This window comes from Ochotona princeps, chromosome 5 (assembly GCF_030435755.1).
Source record: "Ochotona princeps isolate mOchPri1 chromosome 5, mOchPri1.hap1, whole genome shotgun sequence".
Classification (NCBI taxonomy): Eukaryota; Metazoa; Chordata; class Mammalia; order Lagomorpha; family Ochotonidae; genus Ochotona; species Ochotona princeps.
In genome coordinates, this window is record NC_080836.1 from 108,107,745 (window position 1) to 108,131,375 (window position 23,631).

At 57.2% G+C, this 23,631-nt stretch overlaps 2 protein-coding genes across 7 annotated transcripts in view; one reads left to right on the forward strand and one right to left on the reverse strand.

Moving 5' to 3' along the window:
- FARP2 (FERM, ARH/RhoGEF and pleckstrin domain protein 2) overlaps nucleotides 1-11,878 on the forward strand; it is a 67,381-nt gene extending 55,503 nt beyond the window's left edge. The window contains exons 14-27 of one of the 3 annotated variants that reach the window (XR_009245517.1): nucleotides 221-396; nucleotides 1,070-1,159; nucleotides 1,477-1,610; nucleotides 2,627-2,693; nucleotides 3,914-4,151; nucleotides 5,491-5,621; nucleotides 7,582-7,650; nucleotides 8,031-8,120; nucleotides 9,808-9,828; nucleotides 10,111-10,190; nucleotides 10,540-10,661; nucleotides 10,766-10,911; nucleotides 11,226-11,649; nucleotides 11,754-11,878. Coding sequence is in view for 2 of the 3 variants with exons in the window: in XM_058665220.1 (XP_058521203.1) it covers nucleotides 221-396; nucleotides 1,070-1,159; nucleotides 1,477-1,610; nucleotides 2,627-2,693; nucleotides 3,914-4,151; nucleotides 5,491-5,621; nucleotides 7,582-7,650; nucleotides 8,031-8,120; nucleotides 9,808-9,828; nucleotides 10,111-10,190; nucleotides 10,540-10,661; nucleotides 10,766-10,911; nucleotides 11,226-11,333; nucleotides 11,498-11,653 (1,628 nt within the window). In the remaining variant the exon portion in view is untranslated. Of the gene's footprint in view, nucleotides 1-220; nucleotides 397-1,069; nucleotides 1,160-1,476; nucleotides 1,611-2,626; nucleotides 2,694-3,913; nucleotides 4,152-5,490; nucleotides 5,622-7,581; nucleotides 7,651-8,030; nucleotides 8,121-9,807; nucleotides 9,829-10,110; nucleotides 10,662-10,765; nucleotides 10,912-11,225 lie in introns of those variants that run through there. The other 2 variants (XM_058665220.1, XM_058665221.1) reach the window with 2 other exon arrangements.
- Nucleotides 11,879-12,048: 170 nt separating this feature from the next.
- Nucleotides 12,049-18,816, reverse strand: STK25 (serine/threonine kinase 25). Of its 4 annotated transcripts, XM_058665223.1 has the most exons (12): nucleotides 18,680-18,815; nucleotides 18,471-18,552; nucleotides 15,988-16,218; nucleotides 15,698-15,754; nucleotides 15,304-15,412; nucleotides 14,479-14,636; nucleotides 14,209-14,394; nucleotides 13,941-14,086; nucleotides 13,736-13,850; nucleotides 13,260-13,331; nucleotides 12,619-12,755; nucleotides 12,049-12,419 (listed from the first exon to the last, which is right to left on the reverse strand). In XM_058665223.1, exons 2-12 carry the CDS (start codon nucleotides 18,498-18,500, stop codon nucleotides 12,380-12,382), a joined length of 1,281 nt encoding a protein of 426 aa, XP_058521206.1. In that variant the 5' UTR covers nucleotides 18,501-18,552; nucleotides 18,680-18,815; the 3' UTR covers nucleotides 12,049-12,379. The 4 variants fall into 4 exon arrangements, with proteins under 4 accessions (XP_058521206.1, XP_004597483.1, XP_058521205.1 ...); XM_004597426.3 differs by lacking the exon at nucleotides 18,680-18,815 and having other exon boundaries at nucleotides 18,471-18,673; XM_058665222.1 differs by lacking the exons at nucleotides 12,049-12,419; nucleotides 12,619-12,755 and having other exon boundaries at nucleotides 13,011-13,331; nucleotides 18,680-18,816.
- Between the last annotated feature and the right edge of the window lie 4,815 nt (nucleotides 18,817-23,631).

The following is a 23,631-nucleotide window of genomic DNA, read 5'->3' on the forward strand; positions in this document are numbered from 1 at the left end:
CACCCTCACTACTAAAAGCTGAAGAACCAAACAGCAACCTCATCAACTGAGCTCCACTGTGATGTCTGGTGTTGCTCGGCACAGTTACATACGGCTAGAACGAAAAGGAACCTTGGACTGTGGACTGGGTAGCGATGCTGCAGAAGCTAGGGATGGCAGTAGGAGAGGTGGAGGAGGCGCCATTCTCACTTCTCACCCCACCTGCCCCATTTGTTCCCAGGCCTTCCCACGGACAGTCCTCTGCCTTCTCGCTCCAGCCAGAAGAGCCAGCTGGGCCTGAGCCCCACATCTCAGGGGACTCTGGGCTCTGCTGAGCAGGGCTCATTCCCCCTCCTGAGTCCTGTCCTTAGCGACGCTGGAGCCGGCATGGACAATGAGGAGGAGCCAAAGCACAAGGTGGGTGTCTCCTTGCCCTGCCCCAGGGCCACCCCAAGTCCCCAACCAGACAGCTGAGGGAGCGGTTTCCTTAGCAAGTCTGGATGCTAGGGTGAGCAGGCGCCAACCAGGAGCTTCCTCTACCTTCCACTTTGAACAAGCGGGGACCCAGAGCGTCCCAGGCGCTGGGTCAGTGTGTCCCACAGATGTGTGCTCAGTGGACACAGGGTGTGACTCAGTGAATGACCGTGAGCTACTCAGGATAGAACAGGAACTCCATCAAGGAGTCCAGGACACGGAAGAGTGGTGTTGTCTGGGTACACCTTGGGCAGCCTTTTGCTGCCCTGGAGCAGGGAGGGGTGGGGGCAGAGACCCCCACATGCCCAGGAGGCTCAGCTGCCACCTGGTGTGTGACAGGGGTGGTCACAAGGGCTGCTTCGGCCATCTTCAGGTTCAGTGTGCACCTGGCTGACGGTGTCTCTGTCACAGAATCGGAACAGTGATTTCATCTCAGAGCCAGGAGTGATTCTGGGGCCACAGTTTTTCCCTCTATAGAACACAACACAGGGGCTAGGGAGGTAATGCTGGTCTGCTCTGTGTCCTTGCTTCTACTACAAACCTTGATGGTGACAACTGACCAGAGCATCCTCTGTGCCCCTCAGCCGCCCGCTAACGGCCACTGTGCTTCTTCCAGCGTCTGCCAGAAGACAAGGCCTACTTCATAGCCAAGGAGCTGCTCGCCACAGAGCGCACTCACCTCAAGGATCTTGAAGTCATCACTGTGGTATGAGCACAGGCCCTGTACCGACAGCACAGTACAGAGGGCCTCCCTCAGAGCTCCTGGGAAGTGCAGTTAAGGGATATTTTGTATAGTTGTTTTTTGTTTGTTTGTTTTGTTTTTCATGACACACACTTCCATAAACCTTCTGGATGTGTTTTAAGCCTAAGGTCAGAACGTTGAGATCCAGTGTCCCTGTGACACTTCAAAACTGAGCAGTCATTGAGGAGGGCGAGCGACTGGTGCTGACTGAGCCATCCCCCTAGGCAGTGCCACTGATCACAGGCCCTGAGGGGCAACGTGACCTCTGGGTCTTCTCACAGTGGTTCCGCAGCGCCTTGGCCAAGGAGGAGACCGTTCCCACAACCCTAATGACCCTGCTCTTCTCCAACATGGACCCTGTCTACGAGTTCCATAGGGCCTTCCTGCAGGAGGTGGAGCAGCGCCTGGCACTCTGGTAACACCACAGACACTGGGGTCCTCCCAGCTTCAGAAATACTAACAGGGCTGGCACCTTGGAGGCCATAGTGCCATAGTGGCACCCAAGGTGGTATAGCTAACTAAGCTTCCATCTGTGATGCCAGCATCCCTATGGGTGCCAATTTAAGTCCCAGCTGCTCCAGCTTGGATCCAGCTCCCTGCTTATGACTGTGAAAGCAGCGGAGGATGGCCCAAGTCCTTAGCCGTCAGCACACACGTGGGAGACCTGGGGGAAGCTCCTGCCTTGGAGTCAGCTCAGCTCCGGTCATTGCGGCCATGTGGAGAGTAAACCAGCAGATGGAAGATTCTCTCTTCCTCCCTCTCTCCTTCTCCTTCCTCTCCATAAATCTTTCAAATTTAGAAACTTTTTAAATAAACCAGAATAACAAATGAATTCACAAGAACCAGTATTCATCAAAGTGTATTTGAATCCTGAGGGAGAGGTATGAATGTAACAAAAACCTGTACTCACCTCTATATGTCTTGTTCCAGAAAAGGAAAGCAGCAGACTAAAACTGCGTGAATTATTTTTGTCTGATGTTGTCATCTTGCTTTAACTTTTTATTTGAAAGGCAGAATGACAGGCAGACATCTTCCATCCAGTGATTTATCCCCTCAATGCCTGCAATAGCCAGGCCTGGGCCAGGCCAAAGTCAGGAACCAGGGACTGTGTCTGCGTCTTCCACGTGGGTGGCAGGGACCCAAGTACTTGGACCATCATCCACTGCCTCACAGGTGCCTCAGCAGGAAGCTGAATGGAAGCCAAGACGGGACTCAGTCACAGGCACTTGGAAGCCGTGTCCTGCCCGGTGGTTACCACCATCCTTAGAAAATGCCAAACTTGGAATAATGTTTAATTCAGTTAAGGTTGTGATATGGGGTCATCCCCCTCCGAGTGCCTTGTCCTCTGATTATAGCCAACTATGCTGGCTATGCTGTTGCTGTTGACTGGTTCCAGGGTGTTCCCCGCAGCCTCTGTTCTCATTTCCTCAGGGAAGGACCCTTCGATGCTCACCAGCGATTAGGGGACATCTTGCTCAGGAACATGCGTCAGTTACAGGTAGGACAGGTCTGTGTGACAGCAAGGTTTTGGGCCATCCTCTTGTACATGAATACACAAGGTGACAAGCTCGAGAGCAGACTCACCTCCTCATAGTGTTCACATGAGTTTCCTAGGAATGCCTGCCCCCTCCCCTGCCACACACACAGTGTTCCTCCTGGCAGGAGGAACAGCCACCCTCAGAAGTTTCCTGTAAGGTGTTTGATCAAAAAAAAAAGTGTTTGACAGAATAGTGTTTTCAGAGCCAACTCTGCCTCTGTAGCTCCTCAGAACAGCTTTCCCTAACCTGCCATTGCCTTCAGGACAACACTCCTGCAACGGGTTCCCCTCTGAATCCGCTCCTCTCAGCTGGACCTGCCCAGACACGTGTTATACACCCCCCAGTCAGGTTGCCTGAGAGAGGTTCCCTGTGAACAAGCTCCCCTCAGGAAGGCTTCCCCAATACTGCCAGACAGGTGCACTCTAGACACAGTGCTGCCTGGACAAGCTTCCCTTTGGACAGGCTCCCCACAGACAGGCTCCGCCAGATAGGCTTTCACTAGACAGGCTCCCCCAAGGACAGCCTCCCCCTCCTCCAGACAGGGTCCCCCTCCAGACAGGCTCCCTGCTGAGCCAGGAGGGTTTCCCTCATAAGTAGGTGTTGGACCCTCACCACCTGTTGAGGAGAATAATGTTCCCTTTGAAGGTACAACCTTTTCCTGAACCTGTTACCTCTCAGGGCCATGCTCTCCAGAACAGACCCCCTTGGCACAAGGCCCCACGTCATCTTCACTGTTCTCACTCCTTGTAGAGGTTGGGACTTTACTCTCAGATCTCACATGCACACGATCCTTAATGTGTTACATGAATGTAGGCATGGTCATACCAATCCCATGCCTCGGTCAGCAGACTGCTGACCACTCCAGAGTAAAGCCCTGCTGGGCTTCAGTGTGCTCTGTTGTCCTGCCCTAGCACTCCCTTGCTGTGTCCCTCTGAGATGCATGGCCCCTCCCAGCTCTGGTCCACTCAACCAGGTGAGCAGCAGATGGGTCCATGAGGAGCATGGTGGTGGCTGACACTGGAAGAAGCCACAGGTCGGGTAGAGGCCACATGGAGCAGGTCACCTCCACTTCCCAGGCCCGCTGGCCATTGGGCTCTGCTGGTGTCTGCAGATGGGGCATTCTGTCTCTGGGACCACCTCTCTCACATCTCACCTAAACCCTCTTTTGGTGCGACCACAGGAGTTTACCAGCTACTTCCAAAAGCATGATGAGGTCCTGACAGAACTGGAAAAGGCCACCCGGTGCTCTAAGAAGCTGGAGGCAGTGTACAAGGAGTTTGAGCTCCAGAAAGTCTGCTACCTGCCTCTCAACGCATTCCTGCTGAAGCCTAGCCAGCGGCTGGTGCACCTGCGTCTGCTGCTGAGCCGGCTGTGTGAGCACTACCCACCTGGGCACCATGACTACGCTGATTGCCACAGTGAGTACAACATGGATCTGTCACCTTGACAGTGTACTGATCAGTGGCCATGGAAAGCAGGTCCCAGGCCACAACAGACTGGAACCTGTCCTTTCCACCATGTGAGGGCAAGGCCCTTCTCAGCTACAGATCTGAAGGCACGGGAATACATGACCTCCCACAGGGGTCACAGCAAGTGGCATACTGCCTGGGCCCCCTACAAGTGCATTTGAGAGCTGGCCACTCTCATTATGACCTGCTGCCTTGGCCTTTGTGTCCTGGAGGCCTTGGCTCTGAAGCACAGCAGGGCCTGGGCCATGCTAGCACAATCAAAGAGCCTGCATTAAAGGTTTCAAGTGAACACCCCCAGCACTTCTCACAGATACCTGCAGGTGCAAGAAGCACAGGGGCTCTCAGGGTGTCAGCCGTTTTTTTTGTATGTTGGCGTTGGTGTTGTGGTGCCACGGGTTAGGCTGCTACTGCCTGCAATGCTGCGTCCCATACAGGATTACCCATTCCAGCTGTTCCACTTCCAGTCTGTCTGCCTGCAAATGTGCCTAAGAGGCAGCAAGAAATGGACTATGACTCCCATGTGAATAACTGAGACTAGAGCTCCCAGTTCCTGCTTTGGCTTGGCCCTGGCTATTGCAGCCATCTGTGAGGTTAGCCAGCAGACAGAAGCTCTCTTTCTCTCTCTCTTCCTCTCTGATACTTTTAAAGATGTATTTACTAAGCTGAGATACAGAGAAAGGGATCTTCCTTTACTGGTTCATTGCCCAAATGGCTAGTCTGAAGCCAGGAGCCTGGAACACCATTGGAGTCCTTGTGAGCGCCCGGAGTCCAACATTTGGGCCATCTTCTGCTTTCCTGAGTACAGTAGCAGGGAGCAGGATCAGAAATGGCATGTCGAAATAGAAGCTGCCCCAAGGGCCAGCTCCAGCGAGGTTGTGCTGAGAGACCATCCAGGCACCGAGCAAGCCCACACCATGGGCTTGCAGGAGCAACTCCAACACTATGGTGGTCCTGAGGGACAGCCAGGCCAGGGCCTCCAGATGGCACGGAACTGCCAGAGTGAGTGTCACTGAGTCCATCATTGGGTGAGGGCCAGTGCTCAGCCTTCCCTGGCTCCCCAGATGAGCATGCTATGAGGCAGACAGCGCCCCCTGTCGGCCAGCTTGCCAGGCAGCGTCCTTGAGAGCAGGAGCAGGAGTCTTCTGAGGGTCCACTGAGGATAGCATGTGCCCTGGACTCCCAAGGCCACACTTGTTCTGCACTGAGAGACAAGCCACCTCGCCAAGAAGCTTCAGGCACTCATCCCAGCAGAGAGTCACTACAGACAGTGGGTGGCCTCCCTGTGCAGGTGCTCTGCAGGCTGTCTCTGAGGTGACCACTGCGCTGCAGCACAACCTCACCCGCCTTGAGAACTCCCAGAAGCTGGCGGAGCTGCAACGGGCCCTGGTCGGCATAGACAACCTTGCTGCGCCCGGCAGGGTGAGTGACTTTGCTTCCGCAAAGTGTTTTGCTTTTAGAAATTTATTTTTTGTGGAAAGGAAGATTTACAGGGGCAAGCAGAGATAGAGAAAGATTTTCCATCAAATGGTTCACTCCCCAAATGACCGCAACAGCTAGAGCTAAGCCATTCTGAAACCAGGCTCCCCTTAGGGGTTTTTAATGTGGGTGCAAGGGTCCCAAGGTTTTGGGCCATCCTCTTGTGCCTTCCCAGGCCATAAACGGGGAGCTGGATGGGAAATGGAGCAGCCAGAACATGAACTGGCACCCGGATGGAATGCCAGTGCGTGCAGGTGGAGGATTTGCTAGCTGAGCCATTGCATCGCTCCCAGGAAAGTATTTTGAGCTGGTGGCCAATTTCTTTTTTTTTTTTTAAGATTTATTTATTTTTATTGTAAAGGCAGATATACACAGAGGAGGAGAGACAGAGAGGAAGATCTTCTGTCAGATGGCTCACTCCCCAAGCGGCCGTAACAGCTGGAGCTGAGTCAATCCTAAGCCAGGAGCCTGGAGAGTCTTCCGGGTCTCCCACGTGGGTGCAGGGTCCCAAGTCTTTGGGCCGTCCTCCACTGCTTCCCCAGACCACAAGCAGGAAGCTGGATGGGAAGCGGGCCACCGGGATTAGAACCAGCACCCATCTGGGATCCCGGAGCACTCAAAGCAAGGACTTTAACTGCTAGGTTATGGTGCCAGGCCCCCTCAATTTCCTTTCTTTTTCTTTTTTTAGTCCTTATTTTTACTGGGAAGGCAGATCAGATTTAAGGAAAAAAAAGAGAAACAGAGAGAGATCTTCCATCCACTGTTTCACTTCCCAAATGGCCTGAACTGAGCCAGTCTGAAGCCAGGAGCTTCTTCTAGGTTTCATGATCTTTTGGGACATACTCTACTGCCTTCCCAGGCCATAAGCTGGGATCTGGATGGGAAGTGGAACAGCTAGGACATGAATTGGCACCCACATGGGATCCCAGCACTTTCAAAGTGAGGATTTAGTCAGACAGCCTAGTCATTTTCTTAAGTAAAAAAAATTACCACAAAGTTCATGTTTTTTAGATATGTTATTTAGGTGTCAGTGTTGTGGCTAGCCCAGCATGGTGATCCACCTGGACACTGGCATTCCATTTAGAGTACCAGTTTGAGTCCTGGCTGCTCCAGTTCTGAGCCAGCTTCCTCTTAAGGTGCCTGAGAGGCAGCTGCAAATGGACCAAATGCTCCTGGCTTTGGCCCAACCCAGCCCTGGCTATGGCAGCTATTTGGGGAGTGAACCAGAAGGTGGAAGACAGATTCACACACTCGCTGTGTATCACACATAAATCCAGTCTCTCTCACAGACACCCACATATAGTCTGCACATACACACCAACTCTCCTTTCACACACACAGGGTCTCTTCAACTGGCCCCTCTCAGATTTCTTCTTTAAAACCAACAGATCATGATGTGAAGTTCAATTCTAGACGTTTTCTCCCATGCGGGTGTCTCGGTTTCTGTCATTCTTACATATAGTTTGTCACATACATTACAGCAGTTCCCTGCTGCTTGACTGTCACTGGTATATTTCCTGTGTATGTGTACTCACATTAACATGCTATTTCTTCTCTACACACACATTTCCTGTCTGCACACATACATATTAACATGCTATTTCCTGTCTACGCACTCACATAATTTCCTGTCTACACACACATTTCCTCTTTACACACACACATATTAACATGCTGTTTCCTGTCTACACACACACACACACAAAGCTAACTGTGTAATGATGCCTGACAACCTTATTTGGACATATTGAGAATTGGGGAGCTCAGAGAAGTGAAGCCAGTGGGAGCAGAGTGGTTCCCAGGCTGAGCAGGCCTGAGTGGATGTTGCGCCTGCTCTTTTTCAGTCTTGGCACAGCTGAGCCAGGGCCACCCCCTGGCCACTGAGTGGCCATGTCTCTTTCAGGAGTTCATCCGTGAGGGCTGCCTACACAAGCTCACGAGAAAGGGGCTACAGCAGAGGATGGTCTTTCTGGTAGGTTCTCAGGCACCCAGGCCGTGTCTCCTGCTGCAGGTGAGGGGCCCCCAGCTGCCCTCTGGCCCAGCACGGAAGGCTTGGTCTAGGTGGTAACAGACAGGACCTGGGCAGATTCCAGGATTGCAGCAGGAGCCAGCCCCCTTCCTCATCCTGCCCACAGCAGACAGGAGCAGACATGGGGGAGAATCTCCCCTCGGGCTCCACACCAGCTGGATCCCGGGCCCCAAAAGCTGGCTGCAGCTCACTTCTGGTCCACCATGGCCAAATGTGTGAGGGTTGTCCTTTCTGCCACAACCCTGTGGCTAGCCAGCCAGCTGTGACCGCCACTGAGTTGTTCATGAAATTGAGACTTTGTCACTTTGCTTCCCACTGCTCAGTTCTCAGATATGCTGCTGTACACAAGCAAAGGTGTCCCAGGGAGCAGCCACTTCCGGATACGCGGCCTCCTCCCACTCCACGGCATGCTGGTGAGTGACACTGGGTTTGCTGAGAGTCTGGGCCTGGCCCGGCCTCCCTGCATCACACAGTGGCCAGTAGCTGCAGTGTGAGCCCATTTTCTGGCTTCTCTCATTTTTCCCTGGTCTCTGCTCCTGGTGCCTAAAACACTTCCAGGCAGGACAAGGCCAGTTGTCCCCAATACTGCTCTCACGTGGGAGAATTCCAGCACATGCACAGATCCACGTGCACTGTGTTGAAATGTTCACACCTATGTCCGAGTCTCATGGGACACACTCCTGGATGGCACCGCCACTGAGCATTGGTGCTTCCAGGTGTATTCTGAGGACAGAGAACCCCGTGCTTCCATGTGGTCCTGCAGTTGGCCCTTGTTGTGGTCAGTGCCTTTTGGGATAACAGCAAAGCGGTCAACAGGCCAAATGTTTGTCACACACTCCTTCAGCTCCTCTTGGGCCGCAGGGACAAGCAGCGCACAGGGGAGCTGGGCCTGGTTGCTGTCACAGATGCATCATTTTTCCATGTACAGATTAGCAGACTGTCGGCCTTTCTCCAGCCTTCAGCCCTGAGCCCTGAAGGCAGACTCCAGCCCAGGGCACAGTCCGAGGCTGCACACACCAGAAGAGGCTGTTGGACGGGTGCTGCGTGCACGAAGCCTTTCCGCTGAGGGTCACCTGCCTGTCTGCAGGGAGGGCAGACCCTAGCCAGCTCTTGTGGGTCACAGGCACCGCCCTCCTTTCCTATTTGGGTTTGGTCTTGCCTAGTGGAGTTCAGGCTCCATGTTGATGGGCTGTGTGTTCTAGTATTCTAGAATGTGCAGCAGGGGACCTGGCAGACACATGTAATTTATTTCAGTGACAGAGTAGCTGAGAGGACAGGCCAGTCATCTACCCTTGGGCTCAGTCCCTGAATATGTATGACGGCTAGGTCTGAGATCCAGAGACTGGGTGTCCCACGAGTGACACTCGAGCGGTCACTACTTTAAGGGTGTACTCCATCACGATGCTGGGAGCAGGGCAGAGGAAGGAGCCCACGTGGGACCTGCCAGTACGAGGCTGCTCAGGCCAGGGCCACCTTTTCCTTCAGGCTTCTGTCCTGTGGACTTGCCACTCTCCAAGCATACACCAGAGTGGTACTTCATTAAGAGTTCATTTTTACTCAAGCTGCCTGCCTGGACTGTCTTCATAGTTGCAGAAACGTTACATCTTGTCCCCCAACCTCTCACTGTGGCCATTGTGTTGAGCTCTCCATGATGGGAACACGTACCCCATCCCCATCTGCCCTCCCTGCTGTGACCCTCAACATTTGGGCAGACCCTTCTGGAAACACCACCAGGATCTGACTCAGGAAACTGCATCATAGTCACACGGTTTAGGGAATGGTGACCTCACGACACTGTCCTGCTGGCCATTACCCACGTTGCTTGGGTGTCCTTGTCCAACTTGCGCTTCAGCAGCAGGCAGGAAGCCACACCTGCACCTGACAGAAAGGGCATGGTGGTGCCAGCTCCTTGTTCTCAGGCTGTGGCAGGACCAGTGCTGTCAGCCAGCAGCTCCTCTTTGAAGCCTCAGGCTGATGTCACTGTGAACTCACTGCCGACTAGGACCCGTGAGGCCGTTAATGCTTAGTTTATACACGAACCCGCCACCTCCCTCCCCGACCACAAAGATGCTCAGTCTCTCTCCTTTTGCTTATTTTCAGCTGATAGTGCTGGACCCACCGGTGAGTAGCAAGTGCTCTCTGGCCCACAGCCCCACCCCCCAGTGGCAGCTGTCACGCCTGGGGACAACCAGATCCCTCCTGGCCACATTCAGACTTGGACAGGACAGGACTTCTAAGCACTGCATCTAGCAATGTCGTGTTGCCTGGCAATTCTGTGTTCCCTAGTAATTGTCCCCTGGTGATCCCATGTTCCCTAGCAATGTCATGTCCCCTAGCATTGCTGGTGTTGCCTGCTGGCTCCTGCCTGCTCCCCGACAAGTCAGCCTCTGCTCCTGCTTGCAGGTGGAGGAGGTTCAAAGTGAGGGTGGCCCACACTGTTTTACCATCTATGCAGCTCAGAGGACACTGGTGCTGGCAGCCAGGTGAGCCCCCACCCTGTCTCCACTTTCAGCCCTCCCTGGGCATGGGCGGAGGATCCGAGGCTCATCTGTTTGATGGGCAGGACGCCCCCCCCCCTTTTATGTGTGCAACACAAGGGTACAGTCATCTCTCAGGGACGGGGGTCCTGGCTGACCTGAACTTCCAAGAGGGCCTCCTAGGTGACAAACGAGCCGCCTCTCCCACTGGCGAGCAGTGTCAGCTTTGTGGTGAGCCCTGCAGGGGCCTGCCTGGACCTTCCTGCACTGTTCACCCTGCTGCTGGGGGGTGCCTTGTCCTCACAGGCCTGACCCCCTGAGGCCCAGGAGAGCAGCCTCACCCTTCTTTCTACAGCACGCGGCTGGAAAAGGACAAGTGGACGCGAGACCTCAGTACTGCAATCCAGGCAGCCAACAGCAGCAGCAGCAACCCAGCCCTGGCACTGCCAGCTAGCACCATGCGCACATCAGGGCCCTGTGAGTCCTGACCAGTGCCCCTCCCAGAAGACCCCACTGTGAGAGAGCCAGCTTGGTAGGAGTGTCTGCCCCGATCCCATGCTGTTTCTGCTTCCTGCCCCCAGCATCTTCCAGTGAGGTCTCCGAGGAACAGGAGGCAGAAGTAGCAGCTTGGAGCACCCAAAGCCCACACCGGGTCAACACCACGGTGCACGTGTGCTGGTACCGGAACACAAGTGTGTCCAGAGCTGACCACAGTGCAGCTGTCGAGGTATCACCTCTGCCAAGGACTGCCCTCCCGAAACCCCCTCACGTGTACCGTGGCGCCCCAGGCCTGTGCAGCCTTCCCTAGGGTGGCTAGCAGTCGCCCTGCTTGCTGCCTGCTGTCTCCATGCACCCCTAGTAGCCCAGCAACCCCATGACAAATGCCCATCACCTGCGAGGGGTTTGGAATGCTAGCCAGCTGGCCTCTGAGAGGGGGTAGACCATGTGAGACAGCCTGCCCCTCCCTGTCCTACCCTCTGCCCTCCTGGGGTCACTGAAGGCCTTTTCCATGAGACCAACGGTGCCTTTGACTGCCAACAGAACCAGCTCTCGGGGTACCTGCTGCGCAAGTTCAAGAACAGCAGTGGCTGGCAGAAGCTCTGGGTCGTCTTCACCAACTTCTGTCTGTTCTTCTACAAAAGCCACCAGGTGTGGGCCAGCATCACCTGTGCACCCATCCTCCCCACCTGGAGCACACGAGGGTGCAGGGGACACCCTCATCAACAGGGACCCTGCCCCACCACTTGCACTGGCATTCGAGAGGGCGGTCTGGGATGGTGGGCTCCCGAACCTGAGTTCTGTGTGGCCTCCAGGACACCTGCCCCCTGGCCAGCCTCCCATTGCTGGGCTACAGTGTGAGTGTCCCCAGGGAAGCTGACAGCATCCACAAGGACTACGTCTTCAAGCTGCAGTTCAGATCCCACGTCTACTTTTTCCGGGCTGAAAGCAAGTACACATTTGAAAGGTGACTTCCGGGAGAGGGCTGAGTCAGGCAGGAGCTGAGTGACCCGCCCCTTGTGCCCTGGCTCTCAGGAGGCACCTGCAGCCCAAGCTTGTCCTCTCCTGCAGGTGGATGGAGGTGATCGGGAGCGCCAGCAGGTCGCAGGATGCACAGCAGGCCAGGGACTGCAGTGCGTCCTGCCTGGATGAGGACATCCTAGACAAGGAGCCCAACAGCAGCTGCCACTTGTCCATGTGCCCCAAGCCAGGGCAGCCATGGGCACCTCCAGACACTGAGATGACGACAGGCTAGTGGAGCGATGGGCAGGCCCACAGCCCACAGGCAGATGTGTAGCTCAGTCAGGCCAAGGGGCTCCTGTCCCCTGGACAAACAGAAACCAAAGTGCCTGTGGCACCCACGCACTCCCCAGGACCCAGCACATGGCTGTGCCCGCCACCCTCTCCAGGGGAGGTGGGGCAGCACTCACCAGTTCAGGTTTTTATTCACAGGGGTGGGGATGAGTCTATGAAATTATCAAGGGAACAAAGTTCACTTCTTAAAAAAACAAGACGTCCCAGTGACACACATACTTTACAGAGACAGTGCCTGTGGGACCCCACAGGGCCAATGGGGCCTCAGGAGGAGACAGAACTGCCCAGCCCTTGCTATCAGGCCATGGCTGCCCTGTGCTTGGCAGGTGGCCTGCAAGCTGACACATCCTGGTCCGACAGTGCTGAGATGCGAGGCCCAGCTCTCAGCGGGTGGAGGTCAGGTGGTTCCTGCTGTGCGAGAACCTGTGGAGGAGGGAAGGCAGCCCCCCAGCCATCACTGCCCAGGCCAAGTCCCAGGGAAAGCTGAGTGCAGCTGCGTGCAGCTGGGGCTGGGACCCCGCAACCTACAGGCAGTTCCAGCCATCACTGCCTGGCAGCAAGTCATGCAGGACCAGTGAGGTCAAGAGGAACCCGCTGTGCATGGCCCGAGGCCAGGCCTCACCTCTGCACACGCTCCACTAGTCGTAGCACCAGCTTGTCCGAGATGCCCGGGCATGCCTCCTCAGCCAGACTGAAGGCGTTCTCCAGCTCCTCTAGTGCCCCCAGACCCCCGCCGTTCTGCATGTGCTTGTCCCTGAGCTGTGGAGAGAACTGCAGCTGAATTCTGACCCCTGACACCTGGCCAGAGGTTGTGGGGGCCCACCGAGGCCTGACTAGGATTACCACCCAGCACTGCCTGGGGACTACATGCTCCCTCCATGGGCCCCACCCTTCCTCTGGGGCCCATGGTGACAGCTCATGTGGTACCTTGTCCCCTGGGGGGACCTGCCTGAGTTCCCAGTCGTGGCCCCAGACATTACCCCCTACTTCTACCCCAGCCGCTGTGGCCTTCTGGGGAGTTTTCTGTTATCACCAATAAATGTTTTCAAAAACAACCCAAACCCCCAGATGCACTGCCTGATCCAGCCCAACACGACCACTGCTTATGTGGTCCTTCACAAGTTCTCCTTCCAAGAGGTATGCCATCTTCCCGCCACCATATACACAGCGCCTTGCAGAGGCCTGCCAAAGGTTCAGCTGGCATCTGCCACCAGGGACTCCTGTGGTTACTGCAGGGAGAGGCTGCAGGCCCAACCGCCTTACCTCTCCAAACACGGGCCGCACCAGCGTGGACAGACACTGTGATCTGGGCTGCCTCTTGACCGGCTCAGCAGACTGGAGGAAGCCAAGAAACAGAGTCGGTGAGTGTGAGGGCACCATGGCCCTGCTCACCACCCTACTTCCCTTGGGTCACAGTGGCAAGGACAGCCTTGGCGTATACAGCACTGCCCCCCACTACCCAATGGAGTCCCTTGGGGCCACTCTTCATCTCTGAACCAGCTGTACCCGTGATCCATAGTCCTCAGGGACTCCCCCCGCCACTCCACTCCCAGCTCCTTGTTTAGGCCTTGGGCCCCAAACTTCACTCCCAGCTTGTCTAGATCCCCCACTCCATCCCCAGCCTCTTTTCTGGGCCCCAGGTAAGCACACTCTGGACCACGGGTCCTCGCTGACCCCATGTCACTGCTCACAGAAGTCAAGATGGAGCTAGACCCGAGGCTGGACACAACAGGACAGACCTTGTGTGAGCCATGCAGGGCCGTCCCCTTGTGCAGCTTGCTGTGTGGGCTGGGCCTGACAGTTGGGGGAAATGTCCACACGGGGCCCTGCTCCCCGTCCTCAGCCTCGCCATCGCTGGGAAGGATAAAGAGGATGACCCCAGGCACAGGGGAGGAGCCTGACCAAGCCTACCGCCCAACCCCAACCCGGCCCCTCCAGGCCTACATATCTGAGTCCTCGGAGCTGGACTCCTCGCCATGGCCCTCCGACTTCCAGCGCTTGTAGCGGTCGATGAGCTCGGTGAGGAAGGACGTCTTCTTGGTGTAGCGCGTGATGAACTTGTGCTTCAGGAGTTCCTTGGCCGTGGGCCGCTGTCAGGTCAAGGACCAGGAGCCGTCACCAGGCACCCCAGGGTCCTCACTGTGGGATGACTGGGCGCTGGCCTGGGCCCCTCTCCAAGCCCAACTAACCACCCCACCCAGGCTGGGCTTACAAATCGGGGGTCCTTGTTGAGGCAGGCCTCCACGAACTCCTTGAAAGGCTTGCTGTGAGGGCCCTCGAGTGTGGGTGGGTTGTTCTTGGGGATCAGGAACAGGACCCGCATAGGATGGAGGTCCGAGTTTGGGGGCTCCCCCTTGGCAAGTTCGATGGCGGTGATCCCCAGGGACCAGATGTCAGCCTGGAAGGGGTGCCACATGGACCACTGTGGCATGCAGCTCCCAAGCCAGCCAGCACCCCCACCCCAGCCACCTACGCCGCCCACCTTGAAGTCGTAGGCAGACTGCTTGATGACCTCAGGGGCCATCCAGAAGGGTGTGCCCACAAATGTGTTCCTCTTGATCTGTGTGTCTGTGAGCTGCCCCGCCACTCCGAAGTCAGCCAGCTTCACATCACCCTGCTCAGACAGCAGCACGTTGGCGGCTGCTCGGCACAGGACAGGTAGTTTCAGGCTTGGCCCGTTCTCAGCAGTGCAGCCCACAGCTTCCCAGCACAGGGGGCCCAGGGGCACTGCCAGCAGGAGCCCAGTGACCGGGGTGCCTACACAGCCCTGGGAGGCCCTCAGCACATGGCTCTCAGAACAACCCAGCAGAATGACACCCTACAGGCTCAACAAAGGGGACCCTACCCCACATGCTGGCCAGGAAACCCCATGCTCTGCCACCTGCATCTGCCCAGGGCAGGCATGGCCTCAGGAGTACAAGCATAAGGGGGGACAGCAAATCTAAACCTGCTGCGAACATCAACGATGTGACAAGAGCCAGCGCAGAGGTGTGACTGACAGTATACTCTGGGCACAGGGTTAGTGGCACTTCCCTACCCCAGACCACAGACAGTGTAGTCACGGCCCCACCCTAGATCAGACCATGAGCAGCACAGCCATGGCCCCCACCCTAGATTAGACCACAGGCAGTGTAGCAACAGCCCCTACCCTAGGCCAGACCATGGGCAGCACAGCCACGGCCCCCAACATAGACTGGACCACACCCCTGTAACCACAGCCTCCACCCCACCCTAGGCCAGACCATGGGCAGTGCAGCCGCGGCCCCACCTCACCCTTGCCCAGAGTACCATGCTCTGACTGCAGCACCTTTGATGTCTCGGTGGATCTTGCGCTCCGAGTGCAAGTAGTCCAGACCCTTGAGGATCTCCCGCAGGATGGTGGCGATGGAGGTCTCCTCCAGGGGGCCAGGTTTCAGCTGGAGAAGAGGAGGGGACAGCAGGACCTCGGCTCCTCCACCCAACCCCATTCATAGCCAGGGCCCAGACCCTACCCCTCTCCAAGAGGGGTTGTCCCCATCCAGAGTGGTGGCTTATGTTCCTGCAACTGCCAGGCTAGATGGGAACCGCTCAGCCAGAACAGAGCAGGCGAGGGGGCCCCAGCTGGGTGTTCTGCCTTGGGGTGCAAACACCAACTCCTGGGTCACAGGAGTTCATTCGCCCTCCCCCAAGCCAGCCACCCACTACCGTAGCCCACACCTTACCAAGTCCAGCGCGGAGCCCCCACCCAGGTACTCCATGATGATCCACAACTTGGTGCTCTGCAGCAGAGAGAAGCCCACCCATGAGCTCCTGGCAGTGGCCAGGGGAGTAGCCCCTCCCAGGTGGGAGGAGCCCACCGGGAACCCAAACAGGGCAATGCCGGCAGCTCCCAGCTCCGTGGGCAGACACAACCAAGGCTAGAGCAGCGACTGCATCCACCTCGTTAAGGTGCTTCCAACCCAGGTGGGCCCCCAGGCCCCCAGCCCAGAGAGCAGGCCCTGCCCACCGGCACCTTGAGGTAGGAGCCGAAGTAACGGGTAATGTAGGGGCTGTCACATTGGCTGAGAACGGTGATCTCCTGTTGGATGTCCTCGATCTCGTCCTCTGCCTCCTCCAGGTCGATGATCTTGATGGCCACCACCTCCTTGGTGTGGTTGTCGATGCCCTTGTACACTTCGCCAAAGGAGCCCTTGCCGATGCGGTCCAGCTTCGTGAAGAGTTCCTCGGGGTCCACACGGGGGTGCTGTGGGCCAAAGGATAGGCAAGGACATGGTAGGCAACACCCAGCCAGAGGCTGCCCTGGGCAGGGGCACACCTTGGACACCAGCAATAAGCAGGGGCCTGGAGAGGTAGCCTCAGCCCCTGCTGGAATCTTCAGAAAATTCAACATCCTCCCTGGGGGAGGGGACAGTCCCCAGAGTGTGACATAAGCACAAGAACTGGGAAGGGAGGCGTGTGCAACTATATCTGGTAACTGCAGGTCAGCACCCTGCAACGTTAGGAGGCACCAAGGCCTGACCATGGAACTATAACACACCACCACTGTCAGTCCCAAAACAGCATCCGATCCAGACGGCATCCTCATGCTGTGGGTCTAACCCACAGCTACAGGCTTCAGGAGACAGACACCTCAGGCACAGCACAGAGCATTTCCCTGCTAGTGGCTCCTTCTGAGCGAGCTTGGTGTGGCTTTGGGGCGCACACCAACCAAACCAGCAGCTGCAGCATCAACAAGTACCTTGACTTGGTGCCCAGGCTAGGATGGATGAGCAAAGGCAGCCTCTTCCTCCCTATCACACAAGTGGACGCACAGCCCCATAACAGACCTGGCAGGTGCAACCCATGCTTGTGGTCTGGACAGGCCATCATGGATACCCAGGGTCAGCCTAGAGCCAATGTGCAGGACCGGGACCACAAGAAAGTCCGGGGTGCCCAAGGCCTCAGGTTGCACTTATCAACTCCCCACTCCTATTGCCCAGAAGCCACACTAGATCCACTGCCCGCAGAGCGGCACAGGCAAGAGCCTACTCACATGTAAGGAAAGACAAACCTGGTGATGAACCCTGAGATCTCGACAGACAAGACGGTCACGCCTCATGGGACGACCCTGATGACCAGGCAGCCACTCCCTAAGGCAGGACCCTGACAGGCGGTTACTCCCTGGCGCAGGACCCGAACGGACAAGTGGTTACTACCCACCATGGGACAACCCTGACTGACACCTGGTCACCCCCATGGCAGGACCCTGACTGACACCCGGTCACCCTCCAGGGCAGGACCCTGACACCCGGTCACCCCAAGGCAGGACCCTAACACCTGGTCACCCCACAGGGCAGGACCCTGACACCCGGTCACCCCAAGGCAGGACCCTGACTGACACCCGGTCACCCTCCAGGGCAGGACCCTGACTGACACCCGGTCACCCTCCAGGGCAGGACCCTGACTGACACCCGGTCACCCCCATGGCAGGACTCTGACTGACACCTGGTCACCCCTCAAGGCAGGACCCTGACTGACACCCGGTCACCCCCATGGCAGGACCCTGACTGACACCCTGTAACCCTCCGGGGCAGGACCCTGACTGACACCCGGTCACCCCCATGGCAGGACCCTGACTGACAGGTGGTCACCGCCCAGAGCAGGACCCTGACAGGTGCTCACCTCCTGCCCTCTGCATGTCAGCTGTGGGTGTAGTGTCAGTGAGCACTCCACCATGCCCAGCAAGATCCAGCCCTCCTGCTCACTGAGAGGCACCTGCCTCAGCGGCCTGGTCTATTCCCCAACCCTAGGCGGCCATCCTGGGGACTCCATCAGCTCTGCCCGGTGCTTTCAGCTTGCATCCTCCTGGCACGCCGAGGACAGTCCACTACCCTCAAAGCAACGCCCCATGGCACCACTCCCACCAGCCGGTGGACACAGGGCGGGAACCAGATCATCCTACCCAGGAGCCTGAGCACGGCCTCGTGGACCCCCGAATCCCACCAACAGGAGTGGCAGCCACGCTCCACCAGCCTAAGTGGGAAGAGCCTCCCTGGCTGTGACCCTGACTGCCCACTCCTTCCCGGGATGGGGTGCCCAGATGCTCGCCGGCTCTGGAAGCGGAGGCCTGGGGCATCTGCCCACACCGTCTGGGGCCCAGCTGCGGGCTGGCGAGGGGCAGGGCGGCCACCCCGTTGTCACTCAGAGAACTGCCCAGCAGGGCACGACCAGAGGCTGGAACTCCCACCGGCCCGCCTGGCAAGGGCGCCCCTTACCCCGGGGTCCCCTGTCCAGCTCCATTTCTCAGCCCACGGGTTTTTTTCCTCTCCACGGCCAACACGAAGCAACAGTCGCCTCCCGCAGCGCCTGTGAGCGGCCCCCACGGGCAGCCGGGCTCCGGGTGCCCAGGCCCGTCGGCTTCCTCAGCTCCGGGCCCGGGCGGACGCGCTTCCTGCCGGCGCTCGCAGGGAAGGGCGGCCGGGCCCACGCCCCGCGGGGCGCAGACACCCGCCTCACCTGGCTGGCAAATCCGCGGAGGTGAGCCATGTCGGCGCCGCGCTCGCCCGGCCGCCGGCGCCTCGGCGCTCGCGTCAGTCCGCTGTGGACACGGCGGCCGTCAGGGCCCCGGGACGCCGCCCGGCCCCCGCCCGGCCCGGCCCCCACCGCCCCGGGGCTCCAGCCCGGCCTCCCCCGGCCCGCGCCGCAGGGCCCGCGAGGGCTCCCACCCGCAGCCTCCGTCCGCCCCGGGGACGCCCGGACTGGCCCGAGAAGCAGCGGCGGCGGCGGCGGCGGGCTAGAAACCCCAGCGGCCGCGGAGGCGGCGGTGACCGGGACGACGAGGATGTCGTGGCCGGCGCGCGGCTCCCTGGGACTCCGAGTCCCACCGTCCTCCCTCCGCCCTGGACCTGCGGGAGCTGGACTACAAGTCCCGGCAGGACACGCGCCTGCAGCGTCGGAGCGCCGGCGCCGACTACAAGTCCCGGTAGCCTTGCAGCGAGTGGAGGCGGGTCGCGGCTCGGGTCACTGGCGGCGGCGGCGGGGTCCCGGGGATGGCCGGCTTGGCCCGGCGATGGCCGGCAGGGTCCCGGCGATGGCCGGCGGGGTCCCGGGTGGGTTCCCGGGGTCCCGGGGATCCTCCACGCTCCTGGCCCGCGCCTCGGTCGCCCACCCGACGTCCACGCTGCGCCCACCCGACGGCCGCTCCCTGGCCGCGCTGCCCCGCCACCTGCCTGCCCGGGGCGGAGGCGCTGACTGTGCGATCCATCCTGGGCTGGTCCGGGCTTGGCCGGTTTCTGCCGTAGTCTTCTGTGTGTGGTGGGAGAGCGGACAGGCGTGGCCGTGGAGAGGGCCCGGGGACAGCGCCTTCCTGACGGGGCCCCGCGTGGGATTCACCGCAGTTGTCTGCAGTTGGGAGATTGCAGCCTCTGGGGGCGAGGGTGCCCTGGGCCCTTCCTAAGGTGACACCAAGGGCCAGGATCCCAGAGGCCTGGGGGCACAGCGTAGAAACCACCTGTGGTAACCAGGTGTCTGGGTTCTGATCCCTGCTGCCCCGCAGGCAGCAGCGATGGCCTTCCCCAAGGCTGGTTCAGACACGGGTGTTATGGGCATTTCTTTTTAAAGATAGATTCCTGGGGCCCTGCACGGTGGCCTAGCAGCTAAAGTTGTTGCTTTGCACGCGCCAGGATCCCATATGGGCGCTGGTTCATGTCCCAGCAGCCCCGTTTCCCATCCAGCTCTCTGCTTGTGCCCTGGGGAAGCAGTTGAGGACAGCACCCACGTGGGAGACCTGAAGCGGCTCCTGGCTCCTGGATCAGCTCAGCTCTGGACATTGCAGCCATCTGGGTTGTGAACCAGTGGATGGAAGACCTCTGTCTCTGTCTCTTCTCTCTGTAATCTGTCTTTTCAATAAAAATAAGTATTTGTTTATGTGTCTCCAGTTTTAATTGTGTGTCTTAAAGATTTGTTTATCTGGTGACTCACTCCCTAAATGGCGGGATCCTGAGTGTGGAACTCTGTCCAGGTCTCCCACTTCAGTACAGGGCCCCAAGGCCTGCCTTCGTGGGCACATTAGCAGGAGTGGGTCTGAAATGGGACACCAAACAGTGACTGCCACTCGGGCACAGGATGTCAGTGTCCAGGTGGTGACCTGACCTGCTGTTCTGCAATGCTGACACTTTGTTTCATAGGTTAAGCATTTTGTAAAAACCTCAGAGCATCTACACTTACTGACATGTCAATAAGAACAAAAGCAGTTCAAAGCCCAGTCACATTGGATGACCTTCCACAGCAGATAGAAACACACCAGTTGAGTCTTTGTGGAACTTCAGGCAGACAAAGGGCTATTGCAAATAGTTCTTTGTACCTCACATAGATAAAAATAAACCCACATCCAAACACAGCGGGACTGCCCCCAGCAAGGATGAAGGGGCAGTATCATGTAAGAGCCAGGGAACACAGTGGTGATGCCTCATCAGGGGCAGCAGCCTGTGGAGGAATGTCTTAAATGCTGAGAGGAAGTGACTACTAAGCCATCATGTGAAGACAGAGTGGACATTTGAGGACACAGAGTAAGGGAATCAACCCTGACATGTTCATTTTATTTAAAAGAGACAGGGGTCTTCCATCCACTCATTCACTCCCCAAATGGGCTGCAATGGACAGGATTGGTCTGATCCAAAGCCAGGAGCCTGAGCATGCAGGCTGCTCTTGCTGCTTTAACAGGCCATTAGCAGCGAACCGGATGAGCACAGGAGCGACAGCTGCTGTGGGTACCACACCAGCTCCCCCGTCTGAGAGATGGGATGACATGGGTGCTGCACCTGCATTGCCCCCACACCATCTGGGAGATGGGATGCTGTGGGTGCTGCACTAGCCCTGACCCCCACACCACACTGTCTGGGAGATGGGGTTCTGTAGGTGTCACACTGGCCCGATCCCCACATCACACCATCTGGGAGATGGGATGCTGTGGGTGCTGCACTAGCCCTGACCCCCACACCACACTGTCTGGGAGATGGGGTTCTGTAGGTGTCACACTGGCCCGATCCCCACATCACACCATCTGGGAGATGGGATGCTGTGGGTGCTGCACTAGCCCTGACCCCCACAACACACTGTCTGGGAGATGGGGTTCTGTAGGTGTCACACTGGCCCGATCCCCACATCACACCATCTGGGAGATGGGATGCTGTGGGTGCTGCACTAGCCCTGACCCCCACACCACACTGTCTGGGAGATGGGGTTCTGTAGGTGTCACACTGGCCCGATCCCCACATCACACCATCTGGGAGATGGGATGCTGTGGGTGCTGCACTAGCCCTGACCCCCACAACACTGACTGGGAGATAGGATGCCATGGATGCCACACCTGCCCCACACCCACACTGTGGGAGAAGTGAGGCTGCTGCTGTTCTGGCAGGGATTGAGGTGAGCCTGGAATGAGGGTACTGCTGGCACAGGAGTCAGGGCTGAGGTTGCGGGCCCTGCCTGCACCCAGTTTCCAGTTGCAGACCCAGGAGACAGCGGTGACGTCCACCCCTGTGGGAGATGCCTAGCTGTGGCCAGCACCACCACCATTAAAACCGCAGGCCTTCAGGGAGTGAGCTGGAGTGGAGCCATGTGCATGTCTGTATGCCTGTCTTCTAACTACAGAAGAATTTTAAAGTGCAGAAATGTCCTGTTAGGCCTGTATCTCAGTCAACAATGAGTCTGTTACTGAGTTCCAACATCCATCCTATGACCTACATGAAATCACTACTTAGCATCCAGCTGCAACTGAGATCTCACTGGATGCTGTGGCGGGCCTGGCCACACTGCAGGAGTCAACAGCCTTTCTGCCAGCAGGTCCCAGAAAGGACCCAAGAAGATCTGTGTAGCTGCATCCAAGAAAGCACCTCAGAAATGTTTATAGGGAAATGGTACCACCAAGCCCTCGCCAAGGAAATGATGTGAGGGGTCAACTAACTGAGGACCCCCAGGCATGCGAAGCAGCAGGAAAAATGCTGCCCCAAAGGAGCAGAAAAGCCACCAGGCAGAGAAGCCACAGCCATGCCTCTGTGAGAGGGGCAGGCTCATACCTGACTCGGACCCAGGAGGTGGACAACCGGCTGGTGAATGGGTTCTGTCTCCTGGTCCTGGCCACTCTAGACACTTGGGAAGTGAACTGGGGACCCAGTGAAAGTCTCTCCCTGCCTCTCAAGTAAACACATAGAAAGAGTTAAAGGCATACTAAAATTATGCCTTTACTAACTATAATCTGTTTTAAGCTACATCCTTTATCTTTTTAGGAGTGTGACTTTATTTTTATTTGAAAGGCATATTTACAGAGAGAGAGAGAGAGAGTTATTGATGGTTCACTCCCCAAATGGCCATAGTGGCCGGAGCTGAGCCAGTCCAAAGCCAGAAGCCAGGAGCATCTTGCCGGTTTCCCATGTGGATGCAGGATCCCATGCAGTTGGGACATCCCTTGCTGCTTTCAGAGGAACATTAGCAGGACACTATCTGGATCAGAAGTGGAGCAGCCGGAACATAAACCAGTGTCCATATGAGATCCTGTCACCACAGTAACATCCCAGCTGCAACACCAGAGTGAACGAACGCTGAAAACCCAGTGACAAAATTACTGCTGGCAAAGGCATCAAAAACTAGACAAAACTAGACAGGTAGGCAGGGTGAGGGAGGGAGGGCGAGGAGCGGGAGAGACAGAGAGACACATGGAAGTACAGGCAGGGTGAGACAGAGGATGTGCAGTTAGGCAGTCTATGTGACATACAGATAGAGATGTGTAGACACCATCACACACACACTACAGTTGATCTTAGCAAAAGGTCCAGAGGTGGCTGCATCCATGCTCTTGCCCATCCGCAGGAGGACAGGGCAGCCAACAAGCTCAGCTACCTCCCTCCTGCAGAGAGCTTCTGGACAAGGTACCTGGTCATGCCCGGTTACATAAATCTATGGTGGCTTTAAGAGTCATAGAACTCAACATCAAAAAAAGTCATTTCTATTCCAAGTGAATTTAAAAATACAAAATTTTGGAGTTGGAACTAGCATTGTGACATAAAGTTAAACCACCACCTGCAGCACCAGCATTCCATGTGGGCGCCAGTTTGTGTCCTGGCGGCTCCACTTCTGATCCATCTCCCTGCTAATGCTCCAGGAAAGCAGAGGAGGACAACCCAGGTGCTTGGCCCCCTGCACCCACGTGGGAGACCTGGATTGGCTCAGCTCTGCTGTTGTGGCCATCTGGGGAGTGAAGTGGTAGACGGGGCATTGATCTCTGTCCCTCTCTCCATATAATATGCTGGGGTCAAGCATCTGGCTCAGCAGAGCGTGCACACTGCAAGGAGACCCAGGATAAGTCCTGGGTTGGTCTGCCCATGTCCTGGGCTATTTCATGAGGAAGTCCAGGTCACTGGTCAGTTGGCTGCAGGCATCTTTGTCTAGCTATGTCCAGACTGCCAACATGATGCAGTAAAACCACGCTCCTGCCCTCAAGCTCCCCGCAGGCATAGGTGAGCTCCCCTGGGATTTGTCTTCAGTTCTTAGCAGGAAAGCTCCCCCCCCACCACTATGCCTAGCCCATCTCAGGAGTGGTCTCTTCCTACAGTTCCCTCCCTGCCTGAAGGGGACTTCCCTGACCCTTCCAAGGTGGGTCCTGGAGGGGAAACCCTAGGTG